The sequence below is a fragment of the Paroedura picta genome, chromosome 2 (assembly GCF_049243985.1).
Source record: "Paroedura picta isolate Pp20150507F chromosome 2, Ppicta_v3.0, whole genome shotgun sequence".
NCBI lineage: Eukaryota > Metazoa > Chordata > Lepidosauria > Squamata > Gekkonidae > Paroedura > Paroedura picta.
In genome coordinates, this window is record NC_135370.1 from 24820735 (window position 1) to 24839339 (window position 18605).

Genomic DNA, 18605 nt, shown 5'->3' on the forward strand with positions numbered 1-18605 from the left:
TGAGTAGACTGGAGATTCCCAACAGGGGTTCTGGGAAACCCCGGGGTTCCGTGAGAGATCCCCAAGGGTTCTAAAGCCTTTCCCAGAAGTTCAGGTAGCCACCAGCCATGGCATGTTTGGGCAGAGGCACTGTTCAGGCCTGGCGACATCACTTCCTGTGGTGTGGCAGTGGGAGTGGCCTGGTCACAGCCAGTGGGAATGCTGGGGTGACATCACTTCTGGGAGGCGTGGCCAGCCTGCGGCACTTCCAGGGTTCCTTGAAGCCTGAAAAATGTTCCATGGGCAAAAAGTTGAAAAAGGCTGTAGTAGACAATCATGACTTTGATAGACCAGCGGTCTGAGTCAGTAGAAGGCTGTGAGTCATGGGAGTTGGACTCGAACCTGTGCTGTGACTCTCTCGCAGGTGGGTCACAGTGCCAGGAGGGAGGAAGAGGAACAGGGAGGACTTGGGAGAGGAGCTCTTGGGCAGCTTGAGGGCAACTTTGTGATTACCTCTGCGATGGCTGTGAAGTACAGCCTGTTCCTCAGTGATGCGTGGAGGATGCCATGTAATGAGTCCTGTGTTTGATGCCAGGAGGAGCAAAGGAGTGCAAACGACACTTTGCAAGCAGGGGCTGCTACGTATAAGGAGTTTAGAAATGGACCCTGCTCTGAAAAGTGTGAGAATAATTGAACGAGAGTGGGGCTGCCTAGTGGACTCTTCAGAATTCTGACGTAAGGTGCAAGCACCAAAGGGTTGCCACAGGAGGCGGAACCAAGCACAAAATGGCTGCTGCAGGAGGCGGGATCAACCACAAAATGGCTGCTTCAGGAGGCGGAGCCAACCCCCAAATGTCAGGGAGATGCTTACTGGTAATAGGAACTGTTTATCATTTCAGGCAGAGACGATGCTTAACAGAATGCCTTTAAAAACAAACGTATTATTTTAAAATACATGTTCTTCCTTCCATGCAGCTTACCTTCAGTCACATGGCGATGACGTTTTTGCTCTCGTAGCAGCCATGCTTTTAAAAATCCACACTGCTAATCAAATCAAATGTATTTGCTGGGATAAAGACAAAATATTTTAACAAAAGTGTACAAGTGTACAAAAGACGAACATCCATCCGATCTCCAATGGACCGTGAGAAGGCCCTGCTGGGCAAAAGCCCCATTTGGCCCCACCCATGTTTTAAAAATCATGATGGGTGGCAGGAAAGGTATTGGGAGGGGCTATGTTGCCCTTGGGCACTATGCTGGGGACCCCGTGAACCAGTGCCTCATAGTATAAAAAGGAGTAGTCAAACTGCGGCCCTCCAGATGTCCATAGACTACAATTCCCATGAGCCCCTGCCAGCATTCGCTGGCAGGGGCTCATGGGAATTGTAGTCCATGGACATCTGGAGGGCCGCAGTTTGACTACTCCAAGAACTCATACAGTATGACATCTGTTGGAAGTTCTCGGGCACCACAGGTTCCTCATCCTGTCGGTGGCGAGGAGAACAAATGATGAGGACCTCTGAGAGAGTCACTGATGAATTGCGGTGACCCCGTCCAGGGGCTTTCGAGGCCAGTGAGAAGCAGAGGTGGTTTGCCCTTGCTTCCCTCTGCAGAGTCTCCCTCGGTGGTCTCCCAGCCAAGGATCGACCCTGTGTAGCTTCTGAGATCTGATGTGACCAGGCTATATTCCTGAGGACCTCTAGGGCTTTTCAGGTCCAGCAACTCACAGGGGACTTGCCATTTCCTGCCTCTGCGTAGCCACCTGAACTTTACCTTGGCGGTCTCCCATCCAAGCACAAACCAGGGCCATCTCTGTTCAGCTTCCTAGAGCCGATGAGATCAGACTGGCCTGAGCTATCCAAGCAGGAGACGTTCAGAGGTGGTTCGCTGCCGCCTACCTCTGCGTCGCAACCCTCCCGGTCTGTGGTTTATACATACTTGGGCTCCTCATCCTCCAATGAGACATTTTCTCCAGGGGAACTGGTCCTGGTTGCCTGGAGATCACCTGTAACAGTGAGAGATCTCCAGGTGCTCCCTGGAGGTTGGCACTTTCCTACAGCCTCTGCTGTATTTCGCTTCAAAATTGTTCCAAAATAAGAAAAAAGGGCCGGGACTGAGCATGAAATCCCAATTCACAACCATTTTTGGAGCTGTGGTAAGAAGCAGAGTTACATCCCTTGACTTCTATAGACTATAGACTTCTATAGACTTCTATAGATCCCTTGACTTCTATAGACTTCTATAGACTATAACTCAGATTCGCTTGTTGTTGCTAGTTGCGAAGTCGTGTCCGACCCATCGCGACCCCATGGACAATGATCCTCCAGGCCTTCCTGTCCTCTACCATTCCGCAGAGTCCATTTAAGTTTGCACCTACTGCTTCAGTGACTCCATCCAGCCACCTCATTCTCTGTCGTCCCCTTCTTCTTTTGCCCTCAATCACTCCCAGCATTAGGCTCTTCTCCAGGGAGTCCTTCCTTCTCATGAGGTGGCCAAAGTGTTTGAGTTTCATCTTCAGGATCTGGCCTTCTAAGGAGCAGTCAGGGCTGATCTCCTCTAGGACTGACTGGTTTGTTCGCCTTGCAGTCCAAGGGACTCGCAAGAGTCTTCTCCAGCACCAGAGTTCAAAAGCCTTAATTCTTTGATGCTTGGCTTCACTTAGAACAGTTAAAATCTGGAGGCACCTCCTTAGGGACAATGCATGGAGGAGAGCTGTGTAGCTGAGGTCAACATCTGAGCACGCTGAGCCAGATGACGCATGGTTCTTTCCATTCTGCCCGGCCTGTCTTCCTGACAAATGTTTGTTTTTGGACCAAATAAATTTACATTCTGTCTTACTTTCTGCATCTCCTGTTCAGGTTGGGGAAGGGACTTCTAACATCTACCCAATGGCTTCCTCTCAGTAAACTCTGCAAAAAGCAGACTCAGTCCCAGCTGGCATCTGAGCACTTTACACATGCTCAGAGGCTGTAGAAAAGCCAGAGTCCAGGGGCAACAAGATTTGTGGGAGGGGAGGAGCTTTGGTGAGTCACTAACCACTTCATCAGACAGAAAAGAGCAAGAGATCAGGAATACCTTAAAGTCTAATGAAATTTGTGGGAGAAATTTGTGGCAGAGTGGGAGCTTTCAGGAGTCACTGCTCACTTCTTCAGATACAGCTTGAATATGAGTTGATCTGTCCTTATCTCTTAAAAATTGAGCTATTTCAGATGCTGAAACATCTGGAGGCAAATGACAATAGGAGGCAATTGGATTAGGCATGATAGAGGCATGGAGAAATCACCATTGGTAATGTTACGGGAAACCTAGGTCTTGATTCAGTCCAGGAGGATACGGTATATAAATCTAAATAAACAAACAAACAAACAAACAAACAAACAAATAGTTTTGAGCCCAGAGGCGATTTGGGCAAAATATTTCTGAATGGCTTTAGGCAAACTGTTTTGGTCTATTCAAAATGCAGTGTGTTCGTTTGGGTTAAGGTATGTTCAAAAATAAACCCATGGGGACACCCTGCCCACCCAGTTCTATACTCAAAGAAGCCCCTGATGGATTGGGAAATTCCGGGAGATTTGGGGGAGCAGATTCTGGGGAGGGAGGCCAGCAGGGATGTGATGCCAAACAGCAGCGGTGGCCAGACTGTGGCTTTCCAGATATCCATGGACTACAGTTCCCATGAGCCCCAGTAGGAGAGCTATGGCTTGGCCAGCCCTCCTAGAATGTCTGCCTTCAAAAGCAGCGATTTTTTCCCCAAGGGAACTGATCTGTGACGTATGGAGGCCTATTATAACAGATCTCCAGCCAAAACCTGGACACCGTCAATTTCGTATATATTCTAGCAAAAATGGAAATTAACAACCTCCAATAAAGTCAATTTCAAGATTGGAAGCTCCCACTAAGCGATGCTCTCTACGGGGGGGGGGGGGGGGGGCGATGTGGATCTCAGTCCTGAAGGCAGCTTCAGTTAGATTGAAATCAACTTTAACAGCAGTCGTTGAGACTTTAATTTTTCTGAGAATGTACAAAACAGACAACTTCACAAAAACGCTTTGTCGTGGGATAAATTATTGCTCGTTTTGAAGAGCACATTATAACTTTTGTCCCTTTCCTGCCGCCAATCGTTTCCCATCAGCCCAGCCTGCACTGTTTGGCCATTTTTTCTTCATTACCACTGGGAGACTGTCTGCTAAACCTATGCCAACCGGTCTGTCATCTGGAAACCTAGTAAACCAGCCGAACCATAAGGACTATCGAAATGTGTGGCTGGGCGTGAGCTTCAGGTAACCCCTCTTGCTACAGACAGACCAACACGGTTCCTTTTAGTACATCCCCCTCCCCCAGCTAACCCATCTGGACACCGGGAGATCTCCAGCCGCCGCCTGGAGGATGGCAACCAAGCATCTCAGCCCAAACAAGCTTTCCCCCCCTCATTTCAAAGCTCAGCCCTTGGGACATTTCCTTTTTGATCTCCCGCTTGGACAAAAGCAATGTCGTGCGGAGAAGCCGCTATCCAGGATCTCCATGAAATTGGGAGTGGGCGAAAGCGGACCCTCTTGGATGGCTGAATTCCGGAGGGCAGCGAAACCGGGGGAGGGGGGCCAAGAGGAACTGCAAAAAGCATTTTCTCGATGGGAATTCGGAGCAACTAATCCTCGGATCCCTCGCGCGGAGCGTCCAGACGAGTCCGCAGCCTCGCCCCTGCCCGCCAGCCTGGCTCCGGGAGTGGGCTCGGTGGGGGGAGTGTAAATATTCTAGGTCAGGGGACAAAAGGAGCCCCGCCAGCCAATCAGCGCCTCTCACGGGGCACTTTGTCACATTCAGTTCCATTCTGGTGTCTCCGCGTTCCAAAAGGGCGCGTCCATGTCGGCTGGGGGGAGACCGCGCCGCCCTGGACCGTTCCATCCCTAAAACGGGCACCGCTTGGGGAATGAGGAGTCCCGGGATCGGATCCGGGGGAGACCAACGTTCCGCGTGGCCGGACGGACCGTCCTTTCCGGCCCTTTCCTCGGCCGTTCATTTCCCCCTTTTCCCGTGTCCACCCGTTCCCCCCTCCCCCCGCGGAAATGGTGCGGGCCGCCTGGTTTAAAAGCCGAGCGCCGCCACATGCTTCCTTCAGAGAACGGGGGACGAGCCTGGCGAGCGGAAGGTAGTTAACACGTGTGTGCCCCGGAGCACGTGTGAAGGCGGCGGCGCTGCTACTGCTGCGCTCAAGCCAGGCGGGGCCCTGCAAGCGAGCCGAGAAGGCTTCCCCAGGGCTGCCTGCAGTCAAAAGAATAAGGGGGAGAAAGGAGACTCGGAAGGATCCGGTTCCTTCCCCGGCTCACCAGCCCCTGACCCTTCCCAAGCGCTGCCCCCACCCTCCCGCTCCGGCTTACTCGCGAGTAGAAGCCCGCCGGCCTAACGTGCCTCTCCTCCCCGCTGAGACTCCGGGCCGGTCCCGATCCACAGCTCGACCCCACCGCCCTGCCTCTTTATTATTTTTTTTTGGTCCCTCCTCGCGAGTAAACCCGCCGTGCCATGGCCAGCGAAATGTACCACTTCATAAAAGACATAAAGCCCGGACTGAAAAATCTCAATGTCGTCTTTATTGTGCTGGAGATCGGTAAGTGAGCCCCGGAGGAAGGGACGCCGCGCATCCCCCCCCTCCCCGGCCAGGGCTCCTCGGGAGCTGCGGGGGGGGGAGCGGGTGGGTGGGGACACGTGGTCTCCGGGCTGGGTGGGTTGGGTGGGGAGGAGATCCCCCTTCCTGCTAGGCTGCGTTGCTTTCCTGGCCTGCAGGAGGCAGCAGAGAGCAGTGAGACGTTTGCATACGTACACGTCTACATAGGTGCATCCACACGTGTACATGTGGGTGTCTATGGATCGATTCAGGTGGGGAGCCGTGTGGGTCTGAAGCAGCAGAACAAAATGTGAGGCCAAAGGGACCTCTGAGACCAAAGATTTATGCAAGGTGTGAGTCTTTGTGTGCAGCATAGGAATAAAACAGGGATAGTCGAACTGCGGCCCTCCAGATGTCCATGGACTACAATTCCCATGAGCCCCAGCCAGTCTTTGCTGGCAGGGGCTCATGGGAATTGTAGTCCATGGATATCTGGAGGGCCGCAGTTTGACTACCCCTGGAGAACTGTGCCTTTGGACTCACATTTTTGTTACGTATCTTTATGCATCTGTGTTTATTTGTGTATATATTTGCATTATTGCATTATCCATATATGTGTTTATATTTGCATTTCACTTTATTTCTCTAAAAGTTTTGCACCTGAGCTCTCGCATTAAGCAAACGTTCCCACTTAAATAACGGCAAAAGAATTTTCAATTAAAAGAAGAAAGGAGCTGTTTTTTTTTTTTTTATTCCCCCTCTTTTCACTGCTCAAAGGAATTCCAGAGCGGCTTCCAAATGCCTTTCCCTTCCTCTCCCCACAACAGATGCTCTGGGAGGCAGGCGGGGCTGAGAGAGCTCTGAGAGAACTGCTCTACCAGAACAGCTGTAAGAGAACTGGGACTAGCCGAAGGTCACCCAGCTGGCTGCATGTGGAGGTGGAGTGGGGCGTCAAACCCCGTTCTCCAGGTTAGAGGCCACTGCTCTTAACCGTGACACCACGCTGGCCGAGGCTTTTCTTGACCCGTTTATGTCCTGCCTCTCCCTCCCTCCTCCCTGCCCCCGCTTTGATTTTTCCCACACAGGGCGGGTCACCAAGACCAAGGATGGGCACGAGGTGAGATCCTGCAAAGTGGCTGACAAGACGGGCAGCGTCACCATCTCGGTGTGGGACGAACTGGGCAGCCTCATCCAGCCGGGGGATATCATCCGCCTGACCAAAGGGTACGTTGTGAGGAGGTCACTCGGGGGCGTGGGTGGCCCCTGCCTCTTCCAATTAATTTTTGACCTTTAACCCTTCTTTTATTGGCAGCTCCGACCCAAAGGATTTTGCAGTGTTTCCCCCCCCCCATCGTTTTATCTTCATAACAACCCTGTTGGGTAGGGCAAGGCCAAGATCGGCCCAAGATCGACCTTGGGCCGATCTTGGCCTTGCCCTACCCAACAGGGTTGTTGTGAAGCAGTGGGCTTCCGTGGCACCAGTGGGGATTCGAACCTGGAACTCCCAGATGCTGGTATGACCGGCTTGACCACGAAGGAACTGGTTGGCCCCTCTGTGAGGCAGGCCACAGGACAGGGAGGCCACTGGTCTGACCCAGCCAGGCTCTTCTGATATTCTGGTGTGACTTCTGGGTGTTTCAGTTCACTTGAACCCAGACCTTGCTCTGCGGGAGAAATGAGGTCCCCCTTGGCTTGTGTCTCTGTTTCAAAAAACAGAGTCTGTCAGACGTGGAACTGGGACAGGCCAGGTTTGAATCCTCGCTTGGCCCTGGATGCTCTCCAAGTGACCTTGGGCTGGTCGCCCGCTCCAAGCCTGACCTGCCTCACAGGGTCGCCGTGAGGATACAGGGTGGCTAGGTCACCCCTGGGGGGAGAAGCAGGGTGTAAGTGAAGCCCATACACTCAAAAAGGAGCTTATTGTGGAGGAAGCTGGGAATAGGATTTCTTGGCCTGACCTCACGGAACGAAACTGATTCTGGTTGGTTACTCTGTTGTGGTGTCGCCTTGTAGACCAACATGTTTGTTGCAACACAACCTGCTTCTGGCAAAGAGCACTTGAGCCTACAACAAAATTATCCACCACCACCACCCCCCTTTCCCCAGGGCTCCTGTTGTAGGGTGGGGCTTATGAACTCCAAATTCTTGGACGTTCAGGGATGGAACTTGGGGGGGGCGGGTCGAATTCCACAGAGCCCCCCCCCCCCCCCCCCGCAGCCATTTTCTCCAGGGAAACGTATCTCTGCAGTCCAGGATCTGTTGAGGTGCATCACCGTGTTGGTGTGAACCAGAACGAAGTTTTGAGTTTGGCAGCACCTTTAAGACCAACCGGGTTTTATTCAAGGTCTAAAAACTTGTTGGTCACCAGAGGGGCCTCTGGACTCCAAATTTGTTCTGGGGATCTGTTGTGATTCAGACTCACTCTGGAAGTTGTCACGGCTAATGGGACCGCTGCTCTTTTCCCTCACTTAGGGGGGCCAGCTCCAAGCTGAGGAATCCCTGGAGATTTGGGGGAAGGGTGGAGCCAGGGAGGGCGGGCCTGATGAAGGGGAGAGCCCCCAGCAGGAGGCTGTCATGCCGTGGAGTCCCCCCCCCCCAAGCATGCATTTTCTCTGCCGACTGGGATCTGTTATTCCAGGAGACCAGGGACCGTAGCCGTCCCGCGTGCTTCACCTTTTCCTGCCAATCCTGAGAGCAAAGCTTTTTGAAGTGAGAATCTGCAGGAAGGTGGCCATCTCCCCCACCCACCTGCCCAGATGTTGCTTTCTTTACACATAAGATTGTGCCCTGGACTTGGGTTTCCACACTCTGTATCTGTCATAGCCAGCTGGGAGGCCTCTTAACTAGAGCCGTCTGTGACTCATTTCCTTAAAATGCGGCAGCTCAAATGAAGAGAGCCGTCAGCTTCCTTTTCCTGTCCTCTGGCTGCTTCTCTTCTCTTCCCTGTGCTGAGACGAGGCCAAAGCAGGTCTTCTGCTGGGCCAAGGGCAGGGTGGCACCCCTAGGAGCCAAGCTGTGTTGGCAGGAGGGGAGGGGACTGTAGCCTCCCCCCCCCACCAGTGCCCTAGAAACATCTCTTCTCCTTTCCTTTTCTTATTCTTTTGGAGCCTGAGGGCCCCTTTGGGACGCTGGCAGAGCGTGGCGGGGGCCGCCCCAAGATGGCCACCGCAGGAAGTGAAGCCAGGTAGAAAATGGCCCCTGCAGCTTCCCTCCGCTCACGGTGCAAAGACCTGTGTGCTGTTGTAGCAGCTGCTGCCAGAGCAGTGTCTGATGGCAAATCAAAGGCAAGTCCCAGCTAGCCCCTCCCACGTTTGTGGGCCCAAGGAAAGGTGCCAGCTGGCTCTGTTGCCCCCGGGCACCATGTTGGGGACCCTTGTTCTAGAAGCGGATTCCCCACCAGGAGGAAAGTGGCTGGGGCAAAGTTGGGGGGGGGTTGGTGGGTTGAGCAGCTTGACTTTCCTCAGCTGTTTTATTCTTCCTGCCTACTTACAAGGGATGCTACCCAAATTGGCTTCCTGTTGTAACATATTCAGCGTCCCTGAGTGGGTGCTCGAGAAAGCCAGAGGTGAAAGTTGGCAGGGTTTGGAGGGAGTGTTGCGTGCTTAGACATATTTTAGAAGGGGGCCCAAAAAATCGAAAAAACTGACTTGGGTCGTTGTGTGCTGTCTGTAGTTAACGCTAAAACCTCAAGGATCGCGGGTCTCCCTTGCTGTTTGTCCTGTAAAGCAGGGGTAGTCAACCTGTGGTCCTCCAGATCAGTGGTCCCCAACCTGCGGGCTGCGGCCCGGTGCCGGGCTCCCTCTCCCCGCCCCCCACCCGCAGTAAAAAATTTCCCAGGCTGCAAGCTTGCGGCTTGGGAAGCTTCTTACTGCGGGAGGACGGGGAGAGGGAATCAGGGCTGCGCTGCGCACTGCACATGCGTGGCCGAAATCGTGCATGCGCGGCACTTTTGCGCATGCGCGGAAGTGCCGCACATGCGCGATTTCAGCTGTGCATGAGCGGCCCGGGCAGTTGCCCTGCCGGTCCCCAGCCTCAGAAAGGTTGGGGACCACTGCTCCAGATGTCCATGGACTACAATTCCCATGAGGCCCTGCCATTGTTTGCTGGCAGGGGCTCATGGGAATTGTAGTCCATTTACATTTGGACGACCACAGGTGGACTACTCCTGCTGTAAAGCATAACCTGCAGACCCAAGACTCTGTAATATAGATTCAAATGGGTAGCCAGGTTGGTCTGAAGTAGCTCAACAAAATCAAGAGTCCAGCGGCACCTTTAAGGCCAACAAAGATTTATGCAGGGCGTGAGCTTTTGAGTGCAAGTGTCTGCTCGGAAGCTCACGCCTTGAATAAATCTTTGTTGGTCTTAAAGGTGCTACTGGACTCTGATTTTGTTCTATAATACAGAATACACTTTTCTTTTTTTTCCTAATTCTCACTATCTGTAGTTTGCCTTTCTCACTGGGACTCAAGGCGGTTGACAGAGGATACAGTCAACAAGGGGGGACAGTCTGGGAACAACGAAGCAGAGTTTGGCTTGTCAGGCCAGCCCAGACTGCAGCAAAAGAGACAGCTAGCTTTTATGCAGCTTAAAGATGCCAGCGGCACTAGCGTGTTGCATGTAGCTTTTGAAATCTGAGGAGGACTGGGCCTCTGTGTAGGGGATGGTCGGCAGATTGTTTCTTCTGGGTAGAAATCAGGTCATTTCTGCCTTCTCCTTTGGGTGGGTGATCTCGAAGCGGCACTGAGACTCTGGCATGCTTTATAAGAGGCCCAGAACCAACAATTAGCAGGGGAAATGTCATAATCTCTGACCTGGCGCTGTAGCTATTTCTATGACAGAGACAGGAGAATGTAGGCAGATAGGCAGAGTTGTTTTCTTTCTTTTTGGGGGGGTCGTTCAAAAACTGATTCTGACATATATCTACTTGCTGTTGTCGTTGGTAGAGGTGTTCCTTGCAGTTTGCCACTCTGCAGAGGCAGGTTGCTTGGCCTTTAGCTTCTTGTGTTGCATAGCAGGGGTAGTCAACCTGTGGTCCTCCAGATGTTCATGGACTACAATTCCCATGAGCCCCTGCCAGCATTTGCTGGCAGGGGCTCCTGGGGATTGTAGTCCACGGACATCTGGAGGACCACAAGTTGACTATCCCTGTTGTATAGATTTCTGGGCCCAGGGACTACAGGAGCACATGAAGCTTCCTTCTACAGAGCCAATTCCTGGTTTCACCAAGGCCAGTGTGGTCTCTGACCAGAAGTGACTCTCCAGGGTCTCAGGCAAAGGTCCCTTCCTGTCCGGTCCTTTCAGCTGGAGGTGCCGGGGATCACACCGGGGACTTTCTGCATGCCAAGCAGAGGCGCTTCCCCTGAGCCACAGCCCCTCCACACTATACATATTCTCCCCAGTCCAATGAACATTAGCACAACTCATGCTGATCCACAAATCATTTGGCTGCGTTTCAGTCACGGCCCTCTCAAAGCTAAGCCCGTAAGAACCCGATTGATTTCAGCAGCAGAAGATTCATCGCTTGCCAAGCACCTCTCTGATAAACCAAACTTTGGCCGGGCCTTGTCTTCTATCAAACTGGATCTGTTCTTCTGTCCTCTTTCTAACACTGCCGGTGCTCTCTCGGTTAGGTACGCGTCTCTCTGGAAAGGATGTCTTACGCTTTACAGCGGGAAGGGAGGAGATCTTCAGAAAATTGGAGAGTGAGTATCTTGTTCTTTTGCTCTGTCAAGGCCTTTCCCTTTTCTGGCCAAACTGGTAGGTATGAACCGTGGACGGGCCCGAAAGAGACCTTTATCCCCCAGTCTCTTTATTGCCTTTAGGACCCTTGAATATCCATGCGGAAGAGTTTTGTTTGTGTGCATTTGGCTCAAGTCAGTGCATAGGAACCCGGTTGTTACTCTTAACTACCATTTGGGAATTAAATTGTCACGCAGTGTTTATTTCAGCGAGAAGCCATGTCAAGTTAGCTGGTGGTCAGAGTTCTGCTTTTGGAGAATGCTGCTCTTGCTGGTCTATTTTACTGGCTGGCTGAATGGAATGATCCAAACCGAAAAAATCCAACCAGTTGGCTGGTCCAAAGCTGCAATCTTTATGGTAATTTATTTTGTAAATAATGCTTTCATATCTTTAACATGCGAACTTAAACCAAAACGGGTTCCGGATAAACACAATTTTTTTTTCTTCAGTGGCCCGTTTTCAAGGTTGTTCTCTTCCTCAGTGGTTTGTTTTATCCTATGAAAAGTCCTTCAGACTCAACCTTAAACAGGTCCCCCATAAACACATTTTTTTTTCATTTTTCTTTCAAATGTTAAAGATATGAAAGCGATATTTACAGGATAAATTACCATAAAGGTCTCAGTTTTTTTGGCATTTGTCTTCTGAAACCCTTCCCTCCTTACACTTATTCATTGACCTGTCATGAGTCTTTAAAGAACTTTTTCACTAGCCAGGTTAAACGCCCACTTGTAGGTAGTCACGGGTCATTTTTTTTACATTTCCCTTAACTTGGCACAAATTTGTTCATGTTATTTAGGCAAGATTTCACACATTTGTACATTCTTCTGGAGCGTTTGTTTCATATGGACCTCAGGAAATGCTGTTTCATTCGCTCTGATTCACATCCCTACGAGATGGTTACACTTCTACTTGATGATAAAACCCCCTCAAGAAAGCCTAGCAGTTTCAAATACTTGTTCCTCCTCCTGTCAATTGGGTAATAAATGATTTATAATTATCCCCTGCTCAAGAGCTTAGCATCAAGGAGCTCTTGCTGGTCCAGAGGAAAGGAACCCTCCTTGGGATTACGGGACAATCTAAGCTCTGTTGTAGTTTCTGTCTGGCCCAGGTCCTTGGCCCAAATAGCTTTTGTCAACAGGTAAGTGTGGGCGTGCCACTGGTCATTTCTGGGTTATCACGTTGAAGGACTTGCAGCCTCAGAATCTGAAGTCCTCTATTTATCCACAGGCTAGGCCCAGTAGAGGCGGCCGCATTGCGAGCTTCCGCACTACTCTGGAGGAGTCAGCCTCTGCCAGGGGTGTAAAGGTAAATTTCCCCCTCTGTCTACTGGGTCGCGATGCTCTGTGGGCAAGGCAGTTGGTTTGCTTTAGTGGCATATGCTTCTGATTGAATTAGAGGTTCTGAAACAAAGGGCTTTCCTTGCTTGTAAGTTCCTGTTTTTTTGTTTTTTAAATCCTCCCTCCCCCCTGTTTACACTACTTTACATCCGGCATATCGCCCCTTCTACATGTGTTTAGCTCCCTCTAGTGGTTGATTTGATGTTGCACTGGTTTATGTCTGACCTAAAACCCTGCAGGGTTAAATCTGAAGGGTGCTATGCCGGATGTAAACCAGCGCAGCATTGAAACGACCACTAGAGGGAGCAAAATGCATGTGGAACAGGAAAGAATATCCCTGCTGAATCAGTCCATTGGTCTGTTTCATCTAGCATCTTGTCTCATACAGTAGCCAGCCATTTCCTCTGGTGGTTAAACAGCAGGGTTTAGAAGCTGAGGCCTTCTGGTGTTGCCTCCTGGCTCTTGGATTCAGAAGTTTAGTGCCTCTCAATGTGGAGGTTTCCCACAGTCACCATGGCTATTCCATGGAAGAAAGTAGAAGAGGAGCCAAACTGGAAGAACGCCATATTCTTCAGTCATAGCTCACGAAGGGAGAACAACAGGTGTTGGAGACAGGAGGGTCTTCTGGAAGTAGGGATTCTCCTCCTGAATTGGTTAAACATTGCCGTTATCGAGCAATCACAAAGAAGTCGTGTTCAAATTTGAAAATACTAGGCTAGGCTTGGACATATTTTCTTCTCTACTAGGAGCTTAAAAAGTTTTAGAGCCTGTTTCCTTCCAGGCGTCAGTGTTGTGCATTAATTGACTGCATGATCATTGCCAAACCCTAATCTTAAGCTCTTCACAGTTTCACTTAATTATTTTGAAGCTCTGGCAAAATTATCATAGTTTGTAAGGGAAGCCATGTTCACCATCACAGTAAAAAATTAACATCTAACCCAGGGATCCTTGGAGGCCTTGGAAGGGTTTCCCGAATGGGTAGTAGTTAATTTTTTAATATATTTTTTAAAATTTGTTAGACATTTATTGGATGATATGACGATATACGGTCATGTTGATCTCCCCTCCAATAGCTAATGAGGGGCCTGGAGGGGGTGGGACCTCTGGGGTTCCACCTCTGGGGTTCCTTGAAGCCTGAAGAACGTTTCGAGGGTTCCTCAAGTTAAGAAGGGCTGCCCTAACCCAACCTCTGCTTAATTTCTCACCTCCATTGCTTTAAAAAGCTTCGTTTAATTGAACATTGGACCCAGTCTGGACAGGGCCTGGTTAAGAAATGAATCAACAAGCCACATTAAGGACTTCACGCACTTATATTTCTTTTCCATTACAGCTAAAATGGTACATTCATGCTTCTGTTGGGCAGTGCTGAGAAGCACCAAGAAAGGCAACAATAAAATCGTAGTCGAAGATACTAGTAGGTGCGGCAATGAAATTTCTAGGCCCCACGGTGACTGGGCACCTGGGTTTTGTCAAACCGTGTGCTTGACTTTCATGGCTACTTCACGGCACATCCTGAAACATTTTTTTGCTTGGACCAGCAGATCTCCAGCCAAGTCTACTTCATAATATCACAGGCTTAGGTATAGATCTGGGGGTTGGATCCAGGCTGAATTTCCCGCTGGTGGAATAGAACTTTTCTGCCGTTGCCCTCCCTCTGTGTCCCACTGTTCTCCCTCCACACGTTGGATCCTGGGGAGTAGAGGACTGCGAGTGCCGTTGGGGGACGGAGAATACCTCCAGCACGAAGATGCAATCAGTGGGAATTTCCTTTAGTGGAAAACAGTCTGGATCCAAACCTTTGTCTTGAACGGCCTTTTAAAAGTGAACTCAGGGGAGCCTACTAAGTGTGTGGGGGGAGCACTGGAGTCAGTGAAGGGGGTGCCATGGGGCAGGGGAGCCAATGGAAGATTAAGCTTGGTCAGGCAATGGCTACCATCTGTATCCATCGTGCCCCTTCTCACCCTCTTCTCCAGGCTGAACATTCCCAAGTCCCTCCGGCTTTCCTCCTAGGGCTTGGTCACTGTCCTCTGCACCCTCTCAATTTTGTCTGCAGTCTTGTTGAAGTGAGGCCTCCAGAACTGCAAACCGTAGATTCAGGCCGAATCCACAAAGGTCTGGATTCTTTTTTTCTTTATTTTGCACACGCCTAGTAAGGAGCTCTTCCTGCAGCGATTTCGAAAATCTGAACAGCCTGTCCAACCAGGCAAGGACCTCGCCTGGCTCTGTCCGTTTGCTTAAAACTCTTGGCAGGTGGCAGGAAATCTTGGGCACCCCAGGAAAATCTTCTTAGCCTGGACTCCAGTCAGGGCGAGGGTTCTGCAGGGAGCCGCCTCAGGGCCGAACGTGCACATCTGGCGAGGAAAGGAACGTGCTGTCTCCAGAGATGGAGCAAGAATCTCTGGCCTTGGCTCCTTGCGGTGCCTGACAATTGTGTTCTGTCATTACTAGGTTCTGCATGGTGTATTCCGAAGTGCCCAACTTCAGCGAGCCCAACTCCGACCACCTGGGACAGTCCAGTAAAGGGGTATGTTTTGTTGCCTAAAACGCCGCTGGGTGTCAGCATCGCTTGGCCCGTGCAGGTAGCGTCAGGGATTCAAACAAAGAGCGACAACCTGCCTGAAGGTCATTTGGGCATCTTTCGCAGGCCTTTTGGGGCGGGGGGGGGGAGCTATGTGCTCCTTGAAGTTGGTTACCTGACACTTGTCTGTCTCTTGTCTGTATTTCTCCAAAGGGACCAGGTGAGCAGAGCAATTCCCTTCCACCGAGTAACATGGGTACTTGTACTTTTGGGCCGAACGGTAAGTCTTTACGTTTTTAAATCCGTGGAAGCATTCCTCTGGAGGGCTTCTGGAGAGCTTGGCCCCATTTGAGAACCTCCTGGTGGCCCCTGTGTTTTGTTGACTGTGTGACACAGAGTGCTGGACTGGGTGGGCCATTGGCTTGATCCAAGATGGCTTCTCTTACGTTCTTATGTCTGGGGCATGCGTTATGTCTGTGTTTTTGGTGCTTGTGGGGGGAAACAGTGGGAAGTGTGTGGAGTTCTGGGACAAACTGGTGGACCTCCCAATGGCCCCTGGTTTTTGGCTGCTGTGTGGCGCACAGTGCTGGACTGGGTGGGCCATTGGCCTGATCCAACATGGCTTCTCGTATGTTCTGCATCTGGGATTAAAGAGAGCTCTGGGAATAGCCAACAAAGCGTCTGCTGCAGAGGTAGTCAAACCGCGGCCCTCCAGATGTCCATGGACTACAATTCCCATGAGCCCCTGCCAGCGTTTGCTGGCAGGGGCTCATGGGAATTGTAGTCCATGGACATCTGGAGGGCCGCAGTTTGACTACCCCTGGTCTGCTGTGTGCAGCAGCTTGTATGTATTCTCCGCATGCTGGTGATCCTCATGTGGGTGTTTAAAAATGCAAGTAGCTCTCTGCTGACGCCTTCCTGGGTCTCTGTTCGGCCTGTTGTCAAACATTCCGTAGCTGAGAGACGAGAGCAAAGAATCACCCCCTGAAGTCCTTCTCATGCAGTCCTCCTTTCCTTCCCTCGACTTTGTTTTTCAGGAAACGGCTTGCCGGCAGGGTCCGAGTCGAGCGGGTCGTCCACGGGGTACAGCAACTCCACCTCCTACGCAGGGACAGGGAGGGCCGGCGGACGGGGCCCCAACTCTTCCTCCACGCCGGCGCCATCGAATAACCTTCGCCCCGTTCAGGGCGCCATGAGCAACGGGAGAGACCCCCGCCGCGCCTCCAAAAGATGACCCAGCCCGACCCCCTCGCTGCCCGTCAAAACTGTCCACCCTACTTGAACACTTCTCTGCACTTTTTATTTATGGCAACTGTGAAAAAGGTTTCTCCTTCCTTCCTTCCGGCTCCTGCTTTCTGTTGTTCCGGGAGAGGGGGATTCTGTTGTGTCTGCCCCCTCCGCCCCCCGCCCCTAGAAAATTTAGTGATGCTGCTGACATATTTCAAGGAGGGAAATGTCTTTAACGTAAGGGGGTCCTCGTTTGAAAATCAGGTATTCTCTGTTCAGAATTAGAGGTTGCTTCCCAGATGAAAGCCGGTTTTTGTTTTGTTTGGGTACCTATTTTAGTGGCTTATTTTAAAGCTTTTTTTTGGGGGGGGGGGGTCCTGTTTGAATTTAACTAGTCACGCAGCCTTAAGGACGCCCCTTTCCCCTCTGTGTGGGTCCCATGAATGAAAACACGGACCTGTGAGCTCACGAATGAAAACGGGGCTCTGTAACTCCTGAGTGGTTCAGCCCTGTTAAAGTGACCAAGCAATAAACAGAGGGGGGATTGTCCAGGGCTACTGGCAGGGAGAAGAAGTGATCAGTCCTCTGGTTTTGGGAATGGTTAGGTTTGGCCGCAGAAGGCCCATTCTCTCTTGCTGAACAACGACACGTGTTAATTCTCCCCCGGTCCAGAGTAACTTGCTCCAGAGGAAACCCGGACAGATTACACGTCAGGCAGAGTTTAGCGAGTCCCGTGCAGATGAGGCAAGAAATATTAAAACTTTTTTGGAAACCGCAGCTAAAACGCTAACCACATTTCGGAGCGGAGTTCTGTTCCTTCAGCACGTCCTTTTGCCTTTTTCTTAGGCAAAGATTGCTAGACGTGGCTTGGGAAATTGCCGATCGTGTGCTAGCCTTGCCTTTGGAGAGCCGAGTTCTAATGCTCCCCCTAAAGTGTAACACCGAGTGCCTTCGGTCAACAGGAATCCTGTTGGAAAACTTGAGAACAGCAGTTCAGATAATAGCTGGTTTTTAGACTCAGTTGAGTGTAGCACAGCTGTGAGGGACTATCATTTCTAGGGGACACTTGAACATCTGCGTTGACACCCTGGGCCAGGATAGAAAGCCCAGCTTCTGTGGTTAAGTTGAAACGTCTGGGTTCCTTGGGTGTCCATCTCCCCCCCCCCCCCGGTCTTTGCACAGTATTCTTCAAAACTGGAGAGCATTTGGATGGTTTCCACTCAGTCCTTAGCACAGGGGTAGTCAAACTGCGGCCCTCCAGATGTCCATGGACTACAGTTCCCAGCAAATGCTGGCAGGGGGCTCATGGGAATTGTAGTTCATGGACATCTGGAGGGCCGCAGTTTGACTACCCCTGCCTTAGCAGGTACGCTCTTTGAAAGCCCTTACAAGGCGGGCTTAGCAGGGTCCTTAGAGGCGGGCTTCTTTAGGTTAGCAAAGAGGTCAGTCAAGGGCAAACTCGGTCGCTTTACTACCGTTGGTCTGTTTAAGTCGGGTCACGTTCAACGCAGAGGAGGAAATGGCAAAGGAAAACGGGTTGGTGCTGATGGGACCCGTCTTGGGGGACCTGTCCAGCTGGGCTCTCAAGTGCCTGAGGGACACACGTCTGACCGAGAAAGCCGATAACCTTAATTTCTCCAAAGGCAGCACTCATGCAAATGGTTTCGTAGCTGCTCCGTTTGAGAAAAGGGGACCGAGCTTTCAGACTTAAAAGGGGTCTTGCTAACAGGTGTGTCTTGCTAACAGTGGGGTCCTGGGGATTTCTTTTTTTGACACAGGTAAATGTTTGGGGGGCTTTGCGCCGAATAACCCTAAGGATTACCTCTTTGCTCTGTTAGGGGATGGCATTTGGGATCCATAAATGTTGCTGTAAAAGGACTGACTACCCCTACCGCACCTCCTCCTTGGTTTTTTGTTACATTTCTCTTGAAGCGGACCTCATAAATAAAAGCTGCACTAACGACCTAGAAATCGAAAAATAAAACCTTTTCCTCCTTTTTGACCAGATTGGCCTGAAAACAATTTGATGGTGAGGGGGGGGGGGGGTCACGGATGAAGCTACACATCTCGTTGGTGAACATTTTATACAGCCTCAACCAAGTGTGTGTGTGTGTGTGGGGGGGAATGTGTTCCTCTGGATCCATTTCCTGGTCCCACAAACACTGTCTCCAGTGTGGGGTAAGGCCTAGAACTGGTGTGGCCAAACAGT

General features: G+C 51.1%; 1 protein-coding gene across 2 annotated transcripts; it reads left to right on the forward strand.

Moving 5' to 3' along the window:
• Positions 1–5080: 5080 nt before the first annotated feature.
• NABP1 (nucleic acid binding protein 1) lies at positions 5081–18401 on the forward strand. 2 transcript variants are annotated; one of them, XM_077319489.1, is made up of 7 exons: positions 5081–5581; positions 6406–6547; positions 6664–6802; positions 11206–11277; positions 15100–15175; positions 15383–15449; positions 16207–18401. In XM_077319489.1, exons 1-7 carry the CDS (start codon positions 5555–5557, stop codon positions 16401–16403), a joined length of 720 nt encoding a protein of 239 aa, XP_077175604.1. In that variant the 5' UTR covers positions 5081–5554; the 3' UTR covers positions 16404–18401. The 2 variants fall into 2 exon arrangements, with proteins under 2 accessions (XP_077175604.1, XP_077175605.1); XM_077319490.1 differs by lacking the exon at positions 6406–6547.
• The last annotated feature ends 204 nt before the right edge of the window (positions 18402–18605 follow it).

Bases quoted from the DNA above. Each gene is read 5' to 3' on its own strand.
- NABP1 (XM_077319489.1), top strand. From the start codon at position 5,555: ATGTCGTCTTTATTGTGCTGGAGATCG. The intron at 5,582-6,405 runs GTAAGTGAGCCC...TCCCCACAACAG, and splicing joins CTTTATTGTGCTGGAGATCG to ATGCTCTGGGAGGCAGGCGG. The intron at 11,278-15,099 runs GTGAGTATCTTG...TGTCATTACTAG, and splicing joins GATCTTCAGAAAATTGGAGA to GTTCTGCATGGTGTATTCCG.